At 36.3% G+C, this 19,874-nt stretch overlaps 1 protein-coding gene across 1 annotated transcript; it reads left to right on the top strand.

The window, feature by feature from the left end:
• Window positions 1-6,607: 6,607 nt before the first annotated feature.
• On the top strand, window positions 6,608-8,191 carry LOC108772189 (mitochondrial pyruvate carrier 1). Its single transcript, XM_018537679.1, has 3 exons — window positions 6,608-6,795; window positions 7,237-7,337; window positions 7,850-8,191. Exons 1-3 carry the CDS (start codon window positions 6,737-6,739, stop codon window positions 8,017-8,019), a joined length of 330 nt encoding a protein of 109 aa, XP_018393181.1. The 5' UTR covers window positions 6,608-6,736; the 3' UTR covers window positions 8,020-8,191.
• The last annotated feature ends 11,683 nt before the right edge of the window (window positions 8,192-19,874 follow it).

The following is a 19,874-nucleotide window of genomic DNA, read 5'->3' as shown; positions in this document are numbered from 1 at the left end:
GATGTTCATTCGCGATGGCGGAGCATCGTGGACGCGATTCTGTAAAAATACACGGTTTTACCTCGGAGGTATATCACCCCGCTGCCTATATTCCCACCGCTCGCTATCCCCGCTGTACAATAACATCCCGCTCTTTCCGCTTTTGTATTTTGTAAGTCAATTCGAAACATGAATCGTATAATAATTCAACGGAGCTAAGGAAAACACGACGGATATTATTCGTCCCACCTAGTCCGCCCCTCGAACGGACTCCATATTTATGGGAAAGCGGGGGTAGTTTGCGGAACGGTGGATCTTCGCATTTCCGTGCGTACGCTTTATCGCTTTTAAAACACGGTCGTGGTTATTTTCATTGTAAACGTACAAGATCGAAGGGAAAAGCTCAAGAAATAAAGATCAATTTACGCAGTGAATATGTTCAAAATGCGCTAAGTCTGCAAAGTAAATTTAGAAGTGATCCTACGCTTTTCAGTTGTAACTGCATGAAGTGAAACGAGTAAGAAAAAAAAGTAAACAAGTTATTATTTTAAATAATAAGCTGACGTTTCGACTTAATTGACAGTTTTCAAAATTTCTCTTGAATAAACAGGGTGCTTAAGAAAAGTATGAGACGCGAGGGAAAACATGCTGGTAAATATTCTCTTGATCTTTTGCCTAAAATTTTACCGGGTAGGCATGGAATAATGTATGTAGTTCGCCATAGAAGCGAACTAGTTGCAATTCCAATGAGAAAACTGAGTGCTACGTGAGCATCGTATCTCGACGGATTTCTGTCTTCTCGCCTCTCATACATATTGTGATTACTTCTCAGGGAAGAGGAGAAAGCGCGAGGAGAGGAAGCACATACACGCTCACATTTACTGAAGAACGGTGTAACGAAGATGCATGTTTCTCTACAAACATGGCTATATAAAGGTGTAAGGAAAAAGAATTTGTAATTTAGGAAATGTATATATCTTTGCGTAGAAAAATTGCGTCGCAGGAGATTTCTAAATACCAAACATACGTACGTTGCGCGGCGTTTATCTAATAAAATTGCTCACGTATAATCTTTAATCTTTAGCAAAACGAAAGTTTTAAGAATGAATAGTCGTTTCAACTGGAGCGAGATTAAAGTAGACTCTAAAAAGCGGGTTTGCGTGGTGATCGATCGGTGACGATAACGAATCGTTTCGTACGTACAGCAACAACGATCTTATCGATGAAGTTTCCATTTCCGCTTGCTCTCCCGTTCTCGCGGTACAGCCCGTCCGTCCGTCCGTTCGAGCTTTCCCTATTCGCGTTTTCTCTATCCTGTCCCTATTTTCTTTCCTTCTCTATCCTGTTTACGTGGCTCGCTCCCGCATTTTCCTTTCTCCCTGCTCGATATCCGGACCGATGCTAAATAGCAGAAACATAATTCCGTGAGTGCGAAGAAATTGCTTTATCGCGCGGAATAATGGTCCGTATTCACATGTAGCCCTCATAAGTCTTTTCCCCGATACTTGCACTTTTCGGAGATTACACACAGCCAGACCGCCGCGAACCGCCTACGCATCCTCTTTGCATCGTTCGCCGCATGAATGCCCTGTTCTACGTAGGACCGTACTATAGCGATGCATCGGAAAGGAGGGTACGTTCAATGGTCACGAATCGAATGTGACAGCTCTGCTGTACGCGCTACATCGGCGTTCTGACAAATGCGGAAAATCAATACCTCGGCCATAACGTATTGCTTTATCTGCACTTGCGAACTTTGCGAACTGCTTATGTTCAGAATATTGTAGCGATTTCAGATTTTTACTGAAAAATTAACATTTCTGATTATGTAAATTTTTCACAATTATATAACACACAAATATGTATAATAGTTTACGACAAAACACTCAAAGCAGAAATTAGTACGTATCTCATCTATGAATCAAATTGTCATTTAATTAAAAGAAAGAATATTCTAAAATGTGGAATTATTTACAAGCTACCTCAAAAAAGATGACGTCGCAAACGTAAGAGTTGCTATTACAGAATATGGAAGGTTAATTGTTTAATTATTAATATTATTGATATAAAATACTAAGTAAAAATAAACACGCGTAAATGATTTAAAATTATAAATTCAAACATTGTTATTTAATTTTGATTTAAAATATTTAAACAGTCTTCTCAAATTAATATCAGTAACAACACATTGGCTTATATGTGCCATATATATAAGTCATATGACATATTTTATCCGACTATTGCGCCGAAAGATACATATCTGCAGACCTGCAGACAATTTCTTTTGCGCTTGGGCCCGCGGCGAGAAAAATTGTTAAGAGAAATTTTCCTGACTTTAAGTGACGTTGATGTACGAGTGTAACGAAGAGAACGCCTGCAAGAATGTCAGATTCCTTTATTCCCCGCGAAAAGCACAGAAACCAACACTCTAATCGGATAGCGCGATTACGTAATTAAAAAGTATGAAATATTAAGCCGCGCGTAATTTTGATATAAACTCCAAGTCAAAAGATTCAGACACACATAAAGTTTTTGAATAGAAATAGATACGAAAAGGTATGTATATGTAAGAGAAAAAGAGAGAAGCTATAGAGACAGAGAGAGAGAAAGAGAGAGAGAGAGAGAAGAGTGGCGGAAGTGCCAGTATATAATTAAACGTTTGTAATTTTATAAGTTCTTAGTTTGCTCGCGTAATGGTATATAATGTAAGAACAATGAAATATAAATTGTAACATTCTGTAACAGACTTCCTGGTTGAGTCGAATCTGGCAATTATTCCTTCTTTAATTGTGCACTAATTATCTCGAAGTAGTACCTGTTTCATACGATGGGGACCACAGCCTATAATTCGATTTATACATCGAACCGCGGCTAGTAATTAAAAGCATTGTCAGAGCGGGATACGCGGACAAAGGGACCAGATATACCGAGGAAAAAGATGTTCTTGTTTAAGTTTAATCGGTAATGATTAGTCGCTAGTAAAATTTTAACAAAACGCAACTAAAAAGAGGAATGCATTAATTGTGATGTGCAATTAGCATGATGGAATTGTAAGAATCAGGACAACTGAGCAGTAATTATCTATGACGAATTATATAATATAAAAATATATACAAAAGTATATTATATAATAACATTTAATACACACTAAAAGAAAAGATTAACTGCTGCAGTAATTTATGTAGATAGTAAAATATGGCATAGCATTTTTATTTGGCTGCCGCAGGAAATTAAAAATGCTATACCATATTTAGCCAATCTTTTCTTTTCAGTGTAATTGTAATAATAATAATATGGTAATACAAATAAATTAACGAATAAATTGAAAAAAATCAACTTTTTATATGAAGGTAATTTTCTAAATAGACTTGTCTAAACATATTTTTGATTCAACCTTACGTTGCAAATAATGGATGTCCGCAATAGATGGGACATATACGTTCTACATTCCAGAAAAATAATAAATTTTTGTAGAGTTCAATTTATTACTCTCTTACTCTTCTATCTAATTTCTATTTAAAAACAATCAACATAAAAATCAAGCTGAAGGTAGAAAATGCTCTAAATTTACAATCATGTTGCTTTCATGTGCGATGATTTGACGACGGTGGTTCCGTCGTCGAATACGAGTCGGGCTTACATGAACGCGCGACTTTTTATTCGCAGAGGGATGAAAGTCGTGTCCTGCGCGGGGCGGCGAGTGCTTGTCGACAGTTCTCTCTGAAAAGAGCGTAGCGGGGGTGTTGGCAAATACGTAGGACGCATTCAGATCAGCGTCGGCCGAGGGCCGAGGGGATCCACCGAACAGGAACGACGACGGAAAAGTAGAAAAGGTTTTTCGGAACGCGTCAGCAAGAGACATCAGGGGCAAAAGGCCGTGCCATTTCCTCCAGTCGAATACAAATCAAATACGTGCGAATGTACCGTGCGTTGTTGCTTTGTAGTTCGTAAAGATCAATGCGAGAGGACGAAACTTCATTTCGACAAAGTGAAGCCTCTTCATCGTTTCGACGTGTATAATTAATGAATTCATCTAGCTTCAAATGATTGTGTTCCTCCAATGGGATTCGTCCATATGCGATCCATATGAGTCATATAATATAGTACATAATTTAAAATATAATTCTTGTAAACAATTATTAACATTTTTTGTTTCACATTTATGTTTTTTCAACTTTATAAATTTCATGTAAATATTCTTACGTTAACACATACAACTCATGCTTTTTATTTAAATGAATGAAATTTTCCTATATTTGTATAATTAAAAAAAAGAAAACATAAGAAAATGTATCGTACTAATTTAATTTAATACAATTTTTTTATAAACTAGTTGACATAATTTTCTGAATATTTATTGCACATTGAAATAAGTAACATTTTCTTCCATTACTGCTTGCGTTTTGGATAATATTATACTTAAATCTATATATGTATAAGTGTGTGTATACCTTTATGTCTTGAAATACGAGGAGTCAAACGTTATAAATGTAACGACCTCGGAAAATTCTCGGAGAACGGCTGGGAAACTAGAATAAATATTGATACACGTCAAAGGGAACGTCGCGTGTAAATGACATTCCGGGAGGATCGCAAAATGCAGCACAGCGGAATACGCGAGACGGAAAATAGCGGCAATACTCTTGAGTGCCTTGGATGGTGGCCTGGGGGACCTAGGGACCGCGGGATAAGGATTTGCTTTCGAAAAGGGAGCGAGACACTCGTGCGAATGCTACATACGGGAATGCATATGCAGGAAACAGTCGCTTTTAGGTATGTATATATCGGGCCCTCGATACATAATCGAGATTGAAAATTGGATACAACGATAAAATAAAAAGAATTTTTCTAATCTTCAAGTTTAATTATAAAAAAATATAATTTGTGCGTATTAACGTAAGAATTTAATATGAGACTTACAGAATTAAAATATTATTATATATAATTACAAAATAAAATTATATTACATGTTGAATAAGTTATATGTAAGTTAACTAATTAATATAAATATTTTTGAACTTTATAGCAATAATTAAAATAAAATAATTATAATCATATTTAAAAAAGTAACCTCTAAGTTTAAACATATGTCATTGTAACATAACGCTTATCTAATACTTAAACAAGGGCATTGATTTCTAAATTTATATAAAATTGTGCAGTCTATTAATATTGCAAAGAAAAGAATTACTCCGAAACAAAAGCGATCATGATCGCTTATCGAACTTGAAATATCGTCAGGCCGAGGGTGCCAGGATCACCTCGACACACTGCTGGTCTTCGAGGGTCCCATAGTCCATCCCCTTCTTAGATCAATAATACTATTCCTATAACAGCGCATGCGTCCCAGAGCATCTCCCGTTACAACCCCCATACGCGAGCTGGTTTCCACCCCCGTTGAGCCACGTTCAGAACGCCGCGTACCCCTCCATGCAACATTCATAGCGCCATCAATATTATACGCGCGAAATAATAACCTGTGCATTTATGATAGAGGGGGTGGCTCCTTTCAAAAGTTGATATAAAAAAAATGCACTAGAATCATGATAAATATGCGTGTAAACTATTATGCAAATCGATCAACGATTAGTCAAGGGTCGTGAGAAAAGATAGATTGGTGCAATTTGTCTAGTAATCGATCGATGAGAAAAAGTAGCTGCGCAGTATGTGAAAAATATACTACTCATTAATAATAAATATATACTGCATTAAAAAATTATTATATATCTCTGTTGAGAACATAATAATTTCTTTAAAGACATTTTATAATGAATTTATTATTAATTATATATTAAATTATTTAAAATATATGGATTTTAAATATTGGCAATTTATAATGTGTTTTTATCAATATATATACGCGGATTAACAAATAGATTATCAAGTGAATTATCAAATATTCAAACGTATTATGCATAGATCAGTGTAAGATTTGTGCATACATTTAAATATTTCAGCGTGATAAATATTAAATATAATATTTATTATGCACATGATAATGCTCCTTACTTTATAGATAAGTATAATAGTATGTAGCGATAAGTAGCTGACCTTGAGATACACGGATCACTGGCTATATCATGAAATTACGAAACTATATCTAGTGAGGCTCGTAAACAGTGTAAACAGCAACGCGAGAAATCCCAACTTGAAAATCCGGTTTTCTGACGATTCAGACGATAGTTAACGTTCAATAGTCATATAGATCCAGCTGTAAAGATCACACGTAGCGTGGCAACTGTCATGAAAAGACGCGCAATAGTTAAAAAAGCCACTTCAAACTAAAGTATAAAGCGCATTACTTCGTTCCGTAAAATGATTTATAATCTTTTCTTGTTGTTGTCGTGATAACGTCATTTCGCTTATCATCAGCGTTCGTCATAGTGACGTAAAAGTGTCTACATTTTAAATTTTAATTGCTGAAAGAAATCTAAGCGGTGTGGCAATGCAATCGCATTAACTCACATTCAAAGAGAAAATTACGGTGCAAAATCTACGTCCATCAGAAATTCTCGAGATGATAAGCGGAATTACGTACCTGTGATAAATTGTGTAGCGAGTCACGGTAACGGAAATAAACTTTAAATCCTTGATATCAGCTTTATCGTTGCTTGATCTCGACGTTCGTCAGTTGGAACTGTCAGTTTCTGAATCGCTTAGGTTACATACAAATATATAACCGATTTGCTGCACCTTACGATCTCGTGGCGAATGTAATTAAAAATTTTGTTGATATCGTATTCCGACTTCTTTCATCATGTCTAAACGACTGTCGAAATCTCTGTTAACTAAAGAAACCAGAGATTATTTCTTAAGGTAATGTTCACTTAACGAGTTAAATTTTGACTTAAAAATATTGTACATATACATATAAAATAAATTAAAATTAATATTTTCTCAATAAAAAGGCAAAATGTTCTGGTTGTACTAATAAGAGATACGAACAAAATGCATTCTAGTCATACCAGAGTTTTAATTATCGTAATTGATTTTATTTTCTCCTTATCTCGGCTAAAATGTTTGATAAATTTATCTATAAGTGTCTGATTTATATCTTCGAGATTGAATCTAGAATTCCAATTAATGCAACCAGACTTTTTCCAATGTGCTATTGTATCTTTTTGTAATTCTCCAATTTCCAATGTTAAATAAATCATTTTGATGATGACACATTTCTTCCTTTTTTGAAATTATTGTACTCCGTATTTTAGCACTTGCTTAAAAGCGCAATTTATGGAAAATAAACTACTTTTTAAGCACGCACTTCTGGGGCCCGATATTCAACTGGATGATACCTATAGCGGCCATATCTGACACGCGAAAGCATCCAAAAATCATTAGCGGCAAAATGACTTTAGGTGAGTTCGATATAGCTTTACTCCTGTAGACCCTTCGAAGAATTCATTCATCGTCTCTTAATAATCGCGACAGAGCGAGTTGATGCGCGACTAATAGAGGGAGGGAGGGAAACGTGGCTCGAGAGGGACCTATAAAATAATTGCTGCTCGAGCGCAGCAAATAACCATTTATTTCTTAATGAGCGGCACGTTGCGAATGTCTGGGGGTACATACCGGCCTAAAACCAGTCTGCAAGTAAAATGTTACAGTAAAATGTTACAAGTTTAATTACGTTTAATCTGTTAAACGCGGCCACTTCAAATGGTTTCCTCTGAATCTCGAAAATATATCTCAGAAAATTTCATATTCATGTAACGAAGAAGCCGCTGTAAAGTTATTTCTTAATAATGATGAAGTAATAATAAAATAGTAATAAGATGATCGTGTAAGGCAGTAAATTTACTATATTAATTTGCATTGATTACGCGTTTATTTTCTTCTGTGCGATTTAATTTTTTTTCTGATTCGTTAGCCTTGACTCTGTATTCTCTGGTATTCATGCGGTTTGCTTGGAAAGTACAACCGCGAAATTTGTTGCTGTTCGCATGCCATATCACAAATGCCGGAGCCCAAATGACGCAAGGTTACAGATTCCTCGATTATCACTACGGCCAACAGAAAGAGCCCGAACAGAAAAAGTAATGTAGGAAGCTAATATCCATGCGAGCATTGCGTTACAACGATTGCTTACTTGCAAATATATATAAAAATGCGAAATACTAATAAAATTCATTTCTTTAATACTATTGGTGCAGAATTATCTTAACAAAATAATAATAATATGATTTAGATAGTGAGAGATATCGCTTTCTATTCTGACAGAACGTGATAAATTACACATAAATTTAATATGCACATAGAATATCAAAATAATTTATTAAGCATAACCGTAAAAGGAGATTTCTTCCAGTTTCTTCATTTCCATTATCGTGTATATATAAAAACATGTATGTGCAAATATAAAATATATACATATGTTCTTTCCATTATCGGAGCATGTTATCAACCAGTAACGCTCTGATACTCACGGCAAACTTTATTGCTCAACAGATTTATTGCAACCATCTGAGATGCAAACAATAGTAGCGCGGCGTTAGATTTAACCGTGGCAATTATTATAAAAGCGTGCGCGTGAGCGTATAATATATTATAATAATTGCTAATATATTGGAAAGCCAGAGCTCGAGGGCCTGGCGTAATGTACCCTGGCGCAACACTGTTAACACTGTTGCATATATACCCGAACGATTCCGCTTATTAAGTTATTCCGTTACTATTCTTCTGGTAATTGTGGTTAATGCGCAGTATTCATAATTCAGCGATCGCGTGCTGCGAGACCAACCTGCACGCTCCAAGATATGTAACATATTGCTCTTCGTACGTTATCTTTCCCCAATCGCAACTGAACTGATAAGATTTCGCAGTTTTTCAGATACGCGGCACTTGATATTTACGATGGCTGTTTTAACGATGCTATTCGCTCATGTCATCTATATATATACGTATTTGTATTTTCTCATAGATATTTTCACAAATTTTAAATCAACTTAATTTTAACGAAGGTTTTGATTAAATATTATTTTTTTCCATTAAATATAATTTTTCTCATTTTTTTTAAATTTTACAGTCATGTAAATTTGTTCTTTTTAATCGAAGTTTCCACAAAACTAATCGTATCTTCATTTAGCCTTGCTTCGTTTTTCTGTTTTACTTGTCATTTTCTTCTTCGTTACTAACGTTACTCTCCCGTATCTGAAGGGCACAAGTTTATTCGATTCGGCCCCAATTCAGCAGTACGAACGAATGTATAAGGAGAGCAATAATTTTCTGGGGTTGCCTCTCGCGCGCGATACTACAGGGGTGCGGGCGCGGCATGGCGGGCACTCGATCGTGCTAGGGTCATTTTATGGGATCTGGCACGGATCAGACACACGAATCTATCCTCGGTATTTTCCGAATGCTAAGCCGCACCGTTCTCCTCTCCCCGACATTTTCCCTTTGCCTCTTCGTCCACCAGTCCTGTCCAGGGATATAAAATCCACCCCCTACTAGCTGAATAAATATATATGGCCTTATTAGCCCCCCTGTGCTTGGCGTCGATCACGTGGCACGCCTTGCCGGCGCTCCTTTGCCTCTAGCTGATGAAAATGTTTCAACGCTCAACAATATTTCTGCGATACTCTTGAAAAGTTACTTGGAAGTGAGCTTTCAAGAAATAAACTATTAATTTTTTATTTCAGATAAAACCATGTTAAATATTTATTGTAAGCATGTCGCACGTCGTATAAAACTGACGTAGTTATAAGGTACCTAAATTTGTCCGTATTATCCGTTTCCACTAGTCACGAATGAGAATAATCGCTTTCTACACTCCGTCTTCGATAAGACAAATCCGGCGCTTTCCATTCACGTTCTTCGGTCCTGCGGGTTTTGTCGTGCCAGCAGCGCGGAGACAATCGGAGAACCGTACGCGGAGGAGACGAGGAGCGACAGGGAGAGTCCTTCGGGACTGATTTCACAAACAAATGCCGCCGATTGAATCCTGGCATGTCGTAAGATGGATCGCTCTCTTTGAATCACAGATTACCGGCCGCCTCTACCTTCCATCTCGCCTCGCGTCGTCGTATCGTTCCTTCGTACCGCCACGATGTACATCGTCCTTTCCTCCGCTTCGCCCTTCCTGTTGGTCCACTTCGTCCTTCACGGAGACGCTTCCACCTCCGTGAACGGTTTCCTTCTAGCGGGTATCTCGGCAATTTGCCACATGCCTACGAAGCTGCGACCCTCTCTCTTTCTCTTCCTCACCCTGTCGTGGTGGCATCTCAAATCTTATGTCAATGATGACCAAGTCGATTGGAACCGTAAAATGTCGCGAAATTGATAAATTAATAAAACATTTATATTAATTAAGTGTTGAAAATCGTGTTTAACGAAATTATCACATTTGATTTATAATTTTTTTATTTATTCAATTACCTAATTTTGTTATAGTGACAGTCGTTTAAATTTATTGCATGAACGAATATGCTTTTCATTTATTGTGTTTTCATGATTGTGCTTCTGGTTAGGTGAGTGTTCCATTAATAATCTACACAAAACATAGGCAAAGTAATCAACAATCTATTTTGACAATGGTTTGCGTTCAGCAGACTCAACTGTTGCGGAGCGGATCTGTGAGCGCTCGTTGCTATTGGCTGATCTAAAAGAATATACCAATAACAGTGAGCGCTCACGGATATCTGCTCCACAACGGTTGAGTCTGCTGAACGCAAACAATGTGTATAGATAAAAATAAATAAATAACAATTGAAAATATTGAATGGTATTAGTAACAGTGAGTACCGATCGATACATACTTAAATTGGAAAAAATAATTGAGTGACACTAATGCAATCGAAATTGTGTGAAGGGACGGCGCGGCGCGGCGTCTCGAAAACATCGAGCGCAATCGAAGAACATTTCCGTCGATGAGTTCAAAATAATTTGATGAAGAGGAAAAAAAGCATCGCCGCAAGTGAAATGAACTGTAAAGCGGAATGCTCGGATTGTAGAGCCTCCCCCACGAAGTTGCATGAACTGTGGAAAAAAAGAAGAGGAAGCGAGAGAATAAAAGAGACAGAGTGAGAGAGAAATGAGGGGAACGACCCTCGGTTCCCGAGACTTTTCGACGCTGGACGATCTTTAAATTAAGTGCGTCAGCTTATGACGCCCGTGTAAAGTCTTGCAGGGTGGATTTTTGATTCGCGTGCACGAGTTGAGCGGGAAGGCTCCTGAAATGCGTGGCGAATTGCGCGCCGCGCCGCGCCGGTGCGGACCCCGAGGGTGAAATGAATCAAGCACACCCTCGCCATGCAGGACATACATTAGGCTGACACCGGACTTACCATTCGGAATGCTGACGATTTCTTATGTCAGAGATGAAAAGGAATAAGAGTGTTTCTCTAGAAAATCGAGGAAATATTTCGTGAAAACGAACAGGGCACTATAGTGTCATAATCATTTTAAGTATGGCTGCGATATTTTTTATTATACGCATAATGGCTGCCAAAAGTTTCCACAAGGAATTTTATTGTATCACTCGACTAAATAATCTCTACAAATAAAGATCTAGTGTACAAACATGTGTATATATATGTGCATGTATTAGTTAATATACTTTAATAATTAATATACTCGTATTAACTATAATATTGTATAGAAAATATTTAAAGTGTCGTGTTCTTGTATCGTAAATTATAACGAAAATTTCATTAACGTATAATATAAACTAAAAACAGATTGATACACAAAAATTATATGTTGGTCGAAAATTTGTGGCAGCCACCGTATATGTATAGTATAACTTAATAATATGTAGCAAATATATCCGATCTTTTATATTTAGGAAAAAAAATATCCTTTGTGTAACTTTAACTTTCTTTGAACTCTGTAAATAATAATGCTATTTTTTCACTGAAACTAAATTAGAAGTATATCTACGATTTTTCTAAAAATACTCTGAATTGTCTAAGCAGAATATTATTGTTGTTATGAAATGTTAATAAAATATAAACCCGTTGTCAAAACAACAAAACATAGGTATTTTGAGATCTATCGGACATGGCTACAAAAAGATTATCGAAAAACATCCCGCGAAGTTTAACGCACCAACTGCAAAGTATATCTCCTGATAGATTCATAAAAATGTACTTTAGCTACCCCTGTAAAATAACATGGGTGACAGGGCGCGTGATCGTAAGTACACCGTTAGAACGTAAAACGAGCTGCGTTAAAAAAATCATGGGTGTACCATCTCGTGCACCATTCCCTCGAAATTACATAAATATATAAATTCGATAATCCTGTTCTCCAAGGGGCGCCATAATTCGTCAGGGGATACAAGTAATTTCGGGAGATATGCAAAAAGAGACTAAGCATCATGTTTGAAATTGCGTAACGTAATCTCGGTAATTTGGCGAAAAATACAAATGATTTTGAGAAGTAGAAACGAATGTTTGACCATTTCCCTCGAATGAGTTTACGACGAATAAGAAACGAAGATTCACGAGAAATGACGAACGTAAGAGTGCGAAAGGTAATGGGGTTGGACTGGTCGGCGCACTACGGCGGGATGTTTTCGTTCGAAGGGGTGGGTCAACGTAGATGGCAACATAATCCCCGATCGAGAAGCCTGGCACATGGGAACATGGGGGACATCTTATCTTCATATTACACACACGTCGTGGTTCTCAACCTAAATTGTCTGCAATGTATTTTCATAAACATATTCTCGAGCTGATGGGTATAAATTATCTCGATTAATAATAGTAATGTATAGATATTTTACACACAATAATTAAAAAATATGCAAAAAGATATGAAACATGAAAACGATGACACTTTCCATTATTCTATGTCCATTAATGGAAAAATAAGTTTATTGCTGAGTTTATTGAGACCAATATATTTTATAGAAAAATGTTCGATCTTCTTTCTCCATGGAAATTTTATAAAGATATTCATTTTACGTTCTCATTTCAAATATTGCGCCACGCACACCTCGCAATTTCTCTACCAGTGTCAAATACATTCTAACACGCAAAATCGATATCTCATAAGATTAATAAATGTCACATCGACTCTGCGATTGAATCGATCGATGCCGTATAACGCGCACTTGGATTACGTTACTTTAAAAGTTCGCAGAAGGCAGTAAACAACTTCTGCTTCGTACTGCGCGAGAATCACACGTGCTACCGTACGGATACGGAAGTAGATGGACGCGCGTGCACGTACACTCGCATACATGTACGAACTCGCATATAGAACGATTTCAGCGACTGAGGATGGTTTATGACCCGTAACCTTTCTACCCCCTCGCAACCCCCACCTTCGCAGATCTCCACCCGCTCTATCCCGCGCAACGTGACTCCATCCCCCTGTAAACTCGATCCAATATATTAGGGTTAGCTTCAGCAGGAAGAAGCTATCGACGCCGACCTACCGAATCGCCGTCTTTGCCATTTCTGCCCGTCGAACTTTCAGACTCAATACTTTGGGTCCTGATAATCGATAAAAAAAAAAAGCTAGCGAATTGCAGAGAAAGTAATTAGTTCTGAATGAAACGTGCATATCGTAGAAAATCGTATCGTCTGCTTTAATTTACTGTACTTTCTGATCTTTGAATACAGACGTTTGAATATGACCAACAAAAATTGAATTTCTTGCAGACATTGAAATATGCAAACTTAAGTAAATAGAACAGCATGAGTAAATAATTATTTTAAGATAAATTTATAAACGAGAATTTATGAAGAAGTAAAAATTTCAAAATTTGTTTCTGACATTTGAAGTTATATGGCGAGAACCGCGATAACACACGACCTTTTTCTCTTCGATTTCCATTTTCTCCGATATGCAGTGTTCCAACATTCTACCCTCCTTACGGTTGGCCTCTACAAGAGACTTCGATACGTTCCGCTAGACGCTGGGGTTGGCAACTTTGAAGGATATTTTTTATTCATGTGACGTGTTTGAGGGCGCGGAAAAACACATTCTCCCGATCCAAGCTAAGATCGAACCAGGGGAATCGTACTTCCACCTAGTCTCTCGACTAGAATCTTCAATTTTAAAATTCTCCGAGCCAGGTCTACAGTCTCGTCTCTTTCGATCAAGATAGGAGAGTCAACGTAAAGCAATTCGCTTGAACCTGGGCAGTTTTGATTCCAACAAACTTTAATGTATACATTAAAAAAATTGATTTTCTTTAAATGTTTTCTTTTTTATCCAATTATCACATTTCTAATAATAACAAATTTACATAACTCTGCCTTATTTCCTTTTTATCCATTTAATAATTATAACAAATAACAGCTAAATATTGTATCAATTTATTTTAAGCGAAAATAACAATTTCAAAGAAACAATCGAGTAGTGTTTTTATTTACTGTGATTTTAGACCGTCGGATAAACTTAGGAAATGTTGAAATAAAGATGAGAAAATTTCCCGATTTTGAGGCACAATATCAATATGTTGTTTCCCATATGGGCGTACCATACGGTAAAACGACACTAAAAAAAAAGCTCTTTTGTTAATTGGTCGCTCAAAACCAAAGGATGGGGAGATTTCCAGGCAACTTGCGAGACGCAGCTCGTCCCGTGGGATATCAAGGAAATTCTACGGATCGGAAGTCTTTCAAATATTTAGCAGCAATATCCAATTTCTCCTCCGGTATCCCCACAATTCTTCATAGTTGATTTGCCGAGGCCATCGTTCGACTAAAGGCCATTATCGATCGATCGCGAATGCATCTTTAATTAGAAAAATTGTACACTTTCAATTGTAAAATTTTTGTATAATAAAACATCGTATAATGAGTTAATTACTTCTTTTAAAAAACCATAAAGTAATTCTAATTATTAAATAAATAAGATTAGATAGCAACATGTTTAAAACTTGTATGAGCTAATAGATAACTTTTAAGAATTCTGGAGTTACGTAATAGTTTTTCTTTTGTGTCCTTATTTCAATCAGAACCTGTCAACACAGCTAAGAAAGTTAAGACGTGGTGCACGAATAACTCTTTGGTAAGTTGTTGGTTTCGCCAACAGATAATTTCAGTGTGCGGGAAAATTGCGGATATCAGCGACACATAGTGGCTCGTCAATTTGGAAATGACAAGGCGGTCGGCCGCGTGGACACTGCCAAATGGAACTTCTAAATGGATAAGATATAAGAGTTAACACTCGAGCGAAAGGAGGAATTAGGTGTCTGATGTATGACCCACCGTCATCTACCCGTTCGCTTCCGATGAAGCATGCGCCCCGTAAATGATGGCGACGTTTTCTTCAGATCGTTCTTTTGAAAACATGATAAGTTCAAAGAGTCACGAGAATGAAGAGTACTCTCATTAAAATATAAAACTTATTGTTAATATAGAAAAGAGAAAAAGATTTTCACGTATTATGCGGATTATTGTATTCTCAGTCTGTGGTTTAACTCAGACAAACTGTGTCTTGTTGCAAACGTAAAAGCTCTCGAAAATTAATATCACCGACAAATCGTATCGCAAGATCAATAAACCGCGCTTCGAGGGGCATTCCCTTCGTGCAAAGTTTGCAGATTCGATCTCCGCGACATCGACACGAGCAAACGCACAAGTCAGGGAAGTAGAAGTGGATGGCAGGGTGATGCATGTCCCGTGTACCAAGGGGCGAGGGGATGGCACGGAAAACGTGATCCTGTGACTGATCCGTGAAAGCGTGAAAGGGTTTCCACTCCTTTTTCCACCCCTTTATCCACTCTACGAGAACACGGGGGTGTCGCAAGGCGACGATCAATCACTCCATGCCACAGCACCGATGCACACCTCCCTCGCTACCTAACTGACATCGCCCCTCAACCGCCACCCACTCCACCACCCCGGTTAGGATATTCACATAAAGGATTTCCACCGAAACCAATGATGCTTCTTTTGAATTAAATATGCATGTTCCATGCGATATCTCCACATTACTCGCGCGTCGTTTATCGTTATTTAAAGTATACAGAAAAGATAAGACAAATTTTAACATACTATTGTGTTACATATCAATGATATGATTTTGTAACTATATTAATGTGTGTGTCAAGAGATTACACCAAAATTATCCTCCTAAAATTCTTCTTCTAAAAGACAATTTTTTGCCTATTCATTGCGAATGATCTATTAATTTTTAACAAAACAGGAAACGCCTCGAAGAAAATGTTTGACGTTCACTACAACTTTTCTTCAAAAATATCGGTGAGTGTAAAAAAAAGTAAGAAAGAGGAAAGAAAGGAGAAAAGGAGGAAGGAAGGAAGAACGGTTAGAGTTGCGAGAAAGAGAAAAAGAGCTGCGAGTGAGTGGCGATTAAGGATCGTAGGGAAGCGAGCACGCACTGGAAATCGTAGGTCAAGATATCCAATGCCGCTTTTACGGGCCGTGTCCGTGTCGGGAGATACTAAAACTAATGTATTCATGAGATAATTATTTCTTGCATTCATTACGGGGCTGTAAAGTTTTTATTGGACTCTGGTCGGGCTGGCAAAGCGCGAGGTGCCTTTACAAAGTTAGAGATGACTTGTTCTCTCGGTCGCCTCTTTCTTCTATTTCATGCGGGCCCGTTTACGGCACATTTCTTAGTCCCGGATCGTGCCGATAACCTCCGAAACTCAAACAAGCTACAGATATCTGGAATGCTAAAAGCATTCTTCAGTAATGTTTAACGGCCCAGGTAATATTTTGATAAGTGCAACGTGCAACGAAAGTGCAGTGCAGGCTGCTTCATTCTTACACTTTACGCACATCACTGACTATGATTTTGAATAATCTTACTTAATCATAATGACTTTATACGCAAATATCATAACAGACATATTGGAGACTTTATTTATTATGTATTAATCACTAAGAGTATATTCATAATTAATTGAGAAGTTTTACTAACATTTGAAAAAAGTTGATTATTAAAAAATTAGCATAGTCAACTTATATGAATTTTATATGTAAGAAATAACAATAATTCCGCTTCGCAAGCTAAATCACGAAGAAAATTTTATATTTAGTGCAGTATTTATGTTTAATCTTTTTTTTGTACATTTTAATTTTATACATTATTATTGCAGCAAATTCATTATAGCGCAAGCTTTACTCATTATTTTGTTTATCTATAGAGTCTCTATTTTTACAAAGCATAAATGCAAACAGCCTGTATAATAAAACCTTTCTCGCACGCGGATGATACAGCGATTCTCTCTCTTAAAACGTGGGGATATTAATACCGCGCGAAAGAATGATTAATTGGAAACGTGGTGCCGCATAGGAATATCGACGACAGTACACTTCGTCGAAACGGAGAGCCTTATTCACCTTTGTATATCCGCCAATTATATCTCTTTAATTAGAATCACTTCCGCGCAACACCCTCTCAGACATTAAATAAAGAGATGCTCGTTAAAATCTTTTTTCATTCGCGGCGCGACGTTTTTTCTTTCCCGCTTTAAATATGCAAATCGCAGTTTAATGGCTAATCAAAGTGTTTGGTTGGAAATTACGCCGCGCTCCGGGGTCTACTTTATTAAGGCATCTTTATAGTTACTTTCCTGTTTTTTATTCCTTCCGCCTTCTTATCAAAATAGACAGCGATTCTTTTGTACCCACCATACAATTTCGATGTGCTGCGCTACTTAAATATTTAATGACTATAGTTGTAACATCGTTACAATATATATGGTATCGTATTATAATAGAATGAAATCATAAATATAGTCAATATTATAGAGATGCATCGTCAGTAGTTTGCTGAAATAGTTGAGTATATTAAAAAAATTAAAATTTTAATTTTTAAACATACATTACAAACAATTTTTTAAACATACATATTTCAATTAATTTACAAACATAAATATTTGATATTATAACTTTGCAGATACCCATTAGACGTTCTTTGAACTTCCTTTTTTTGGATTTTTGCATTGCTTGGAAGTTTTCAAAGAAATTTAAAACTTTGATTTGATTCGATTTATGTCCTATTAGACTCCAGTCGAGAATTTTTCTTGTACTGATACTCTTTTATATTATGGAACTAAGAAAAAGAAAGTAACATGAGTAGAGACTGTCCCAGAAGGACGTAAGGCGCCGATAGAATATTAAGAAGTTTGGAGACCTGAAGATAGGATATTATTCCTTTCTGTACTGCTTTCGCTGAGTGGGAAAAATATATCTATTTCCCCGTCGCATAAAAATGTGCTTATACGTTGCACATGAGGAATAGAAAATATTCTATGGATTTTTCTATATCCCGACGCTGACACAATTAAGAAATATGCCAACGTCCGTGGAATAAGAGAAGAAGGATAAGGAGATATGGGAATTTTCTTTCCGCATTCTCTAATTACTATGAAATTCTAGATATTAATTTTTCTATTATCGTATTATCATTTTTCATTACACTACATTAATTTTAATATTTCTTTAATTCATTACAATAAAGATCAGATTTTTTTGTGCGGAAAGCTGAACGATCCTTAAAGCATCGAGATTGAGAATCGACATAAAAGGACAGACATTTCCGATGTACAAAAGAGCTAGAATATGAAAGAATGGAGTTGACAATATATGAAAATGATGAAGATCGGAAATGAAGTTTATCGTTATACCCTAACGTAGCGTCAATAGAAAAAAGCGTAAATGCATACCCAAATTTACAATACAGTTTATGACAATTTTTTCTAATAATAATTTATGTACAATATTTGTTTAGTTTCACGTAATACAAATAAAGAAAACGTTTTGTCTTAAAAAAATAATTTAATAAACACTTATACACATGCGTATACTCGCATACCAAATTAAGTTCGACATTTTGGTAATAGAAGAATATAATTTTAAAAAATAGATAAGAGACAGATAATAGTACAAACAGGACTCTTAATATTCAAAATAATTAATTACTCTTTGACTCTTATTATATGCCCTTTATAATATAGATATTGTTGTATTTTGAATATAATTTTAGATAAATAAAAAAGAAGGATTTTTTAAAAATTTATGTAAATTTTTGATAAATCTCTTTATTTTCCAAAAAAATTTTCGCTAAGTGAATGTATATCCTAACATGCGCTTCTCTTGTAAGTCGTGTTACTTACCGGAGGGATGAGGAGAGGACCAGAGAGAAATCGGATTTTCCCGACGCGAGAAACGCTAAACGGAAGAACGATCGATGACATGGGCGCAAACGTCGACACACGAGATTTTCGCACGTGTTCACAGGCCTGTCTGTGCGATTCTCGTAATCCTGCGCCGCCCACGCTCGAGCTTTCGCTTTTCCCTGTAAAAAGGAGAGCGGAATTGAAATCGGCTTTCCGAAATTGCGCACCGTCCCGTAAGCATCCCCAGGGAGAAAGAAATGCAAACACGCCTATATTGAATACGTGGACTTATCAAAGAAGAAGGGAGACAAAAGTGCAAAATTCGGGATTGAGAGTGACGCACGTGCCGTTATTCTCATCAGGATCGAAACCTTCGTATCTAAATCCAAGGTAAATCCAAGAGAAGCACTGAGGAAGCTTTAAGTTCAAATAAACGAACCGTTTGTGCACAATTGATGAAAAATGTGGGGAATAGATAAGACTTATTTGATCAAAAAGAATGAACTATAAAACATTAAGGACGGGTTAAAATTAGTTACATCTTAATTTGATTCTAAATTGCTTACATTTTTGCAAAAGTAGGAGTTAATTATATGTAAACAATAAAAAATATATTGTAATAGTATATAATTTGTATTGTATGTTATTTTCTTAATATATTCATTACTTTTAAATGTTTCGTCATTTTTGAGAAAATTGTGAAAAATAATGTTTAATATACGTGATGAATATTTGAAAAACTTAAAATTTACAAATTTTTATATTTTTAAAAAATCAAATATATGAAATCAAATATATGAAAAGTAAAACCTTATAAAATATCATAAAATGTCAATTATTTAAAAAA

This window comes from Cyphomyrmex costatus, unplaced genomic scaffold, assembly GCF_001594065.2.
Source record: "Cyphomyrmex costatus isolate MS0001 unplaced genomic scaffold, Ccosl1.0 scaffold18, whole genome shotgun sequence".
Lineage (NCBI taxonomy): Eukaryota > Metazoa > Arthropoda > Insecta > Hymenoptera > Formicidae > Cyphomyrmex > Cyphomyrmex costatus.
This window is presented reverse-complemented; position numbering and strand designations above follow the sequence as displayed.

Coding starts and splice junctions, on each gene's coding strand:
- LOC108772189 (XM_018537679.1), top strand. CDS start 6,737: ATGTCTAAACGACTGTCGAAATCTCTGTTAACTAAAGAAACCAGAGAT. Junction 6,796..7,236: donor ACCAGAGATTATTTCTTAAG/GTAATGTTCACT, acceptor CTACTTTTTAAG/CACGCACTTCTGGGGCCCGA. Junction 7,338..7,849: donor TAGCGGCAAAATGACTTTAG/GTGAGTTCGATA, acceptor CTGATTCGTTAG/CCTTGACTCTGTATTCTCTG.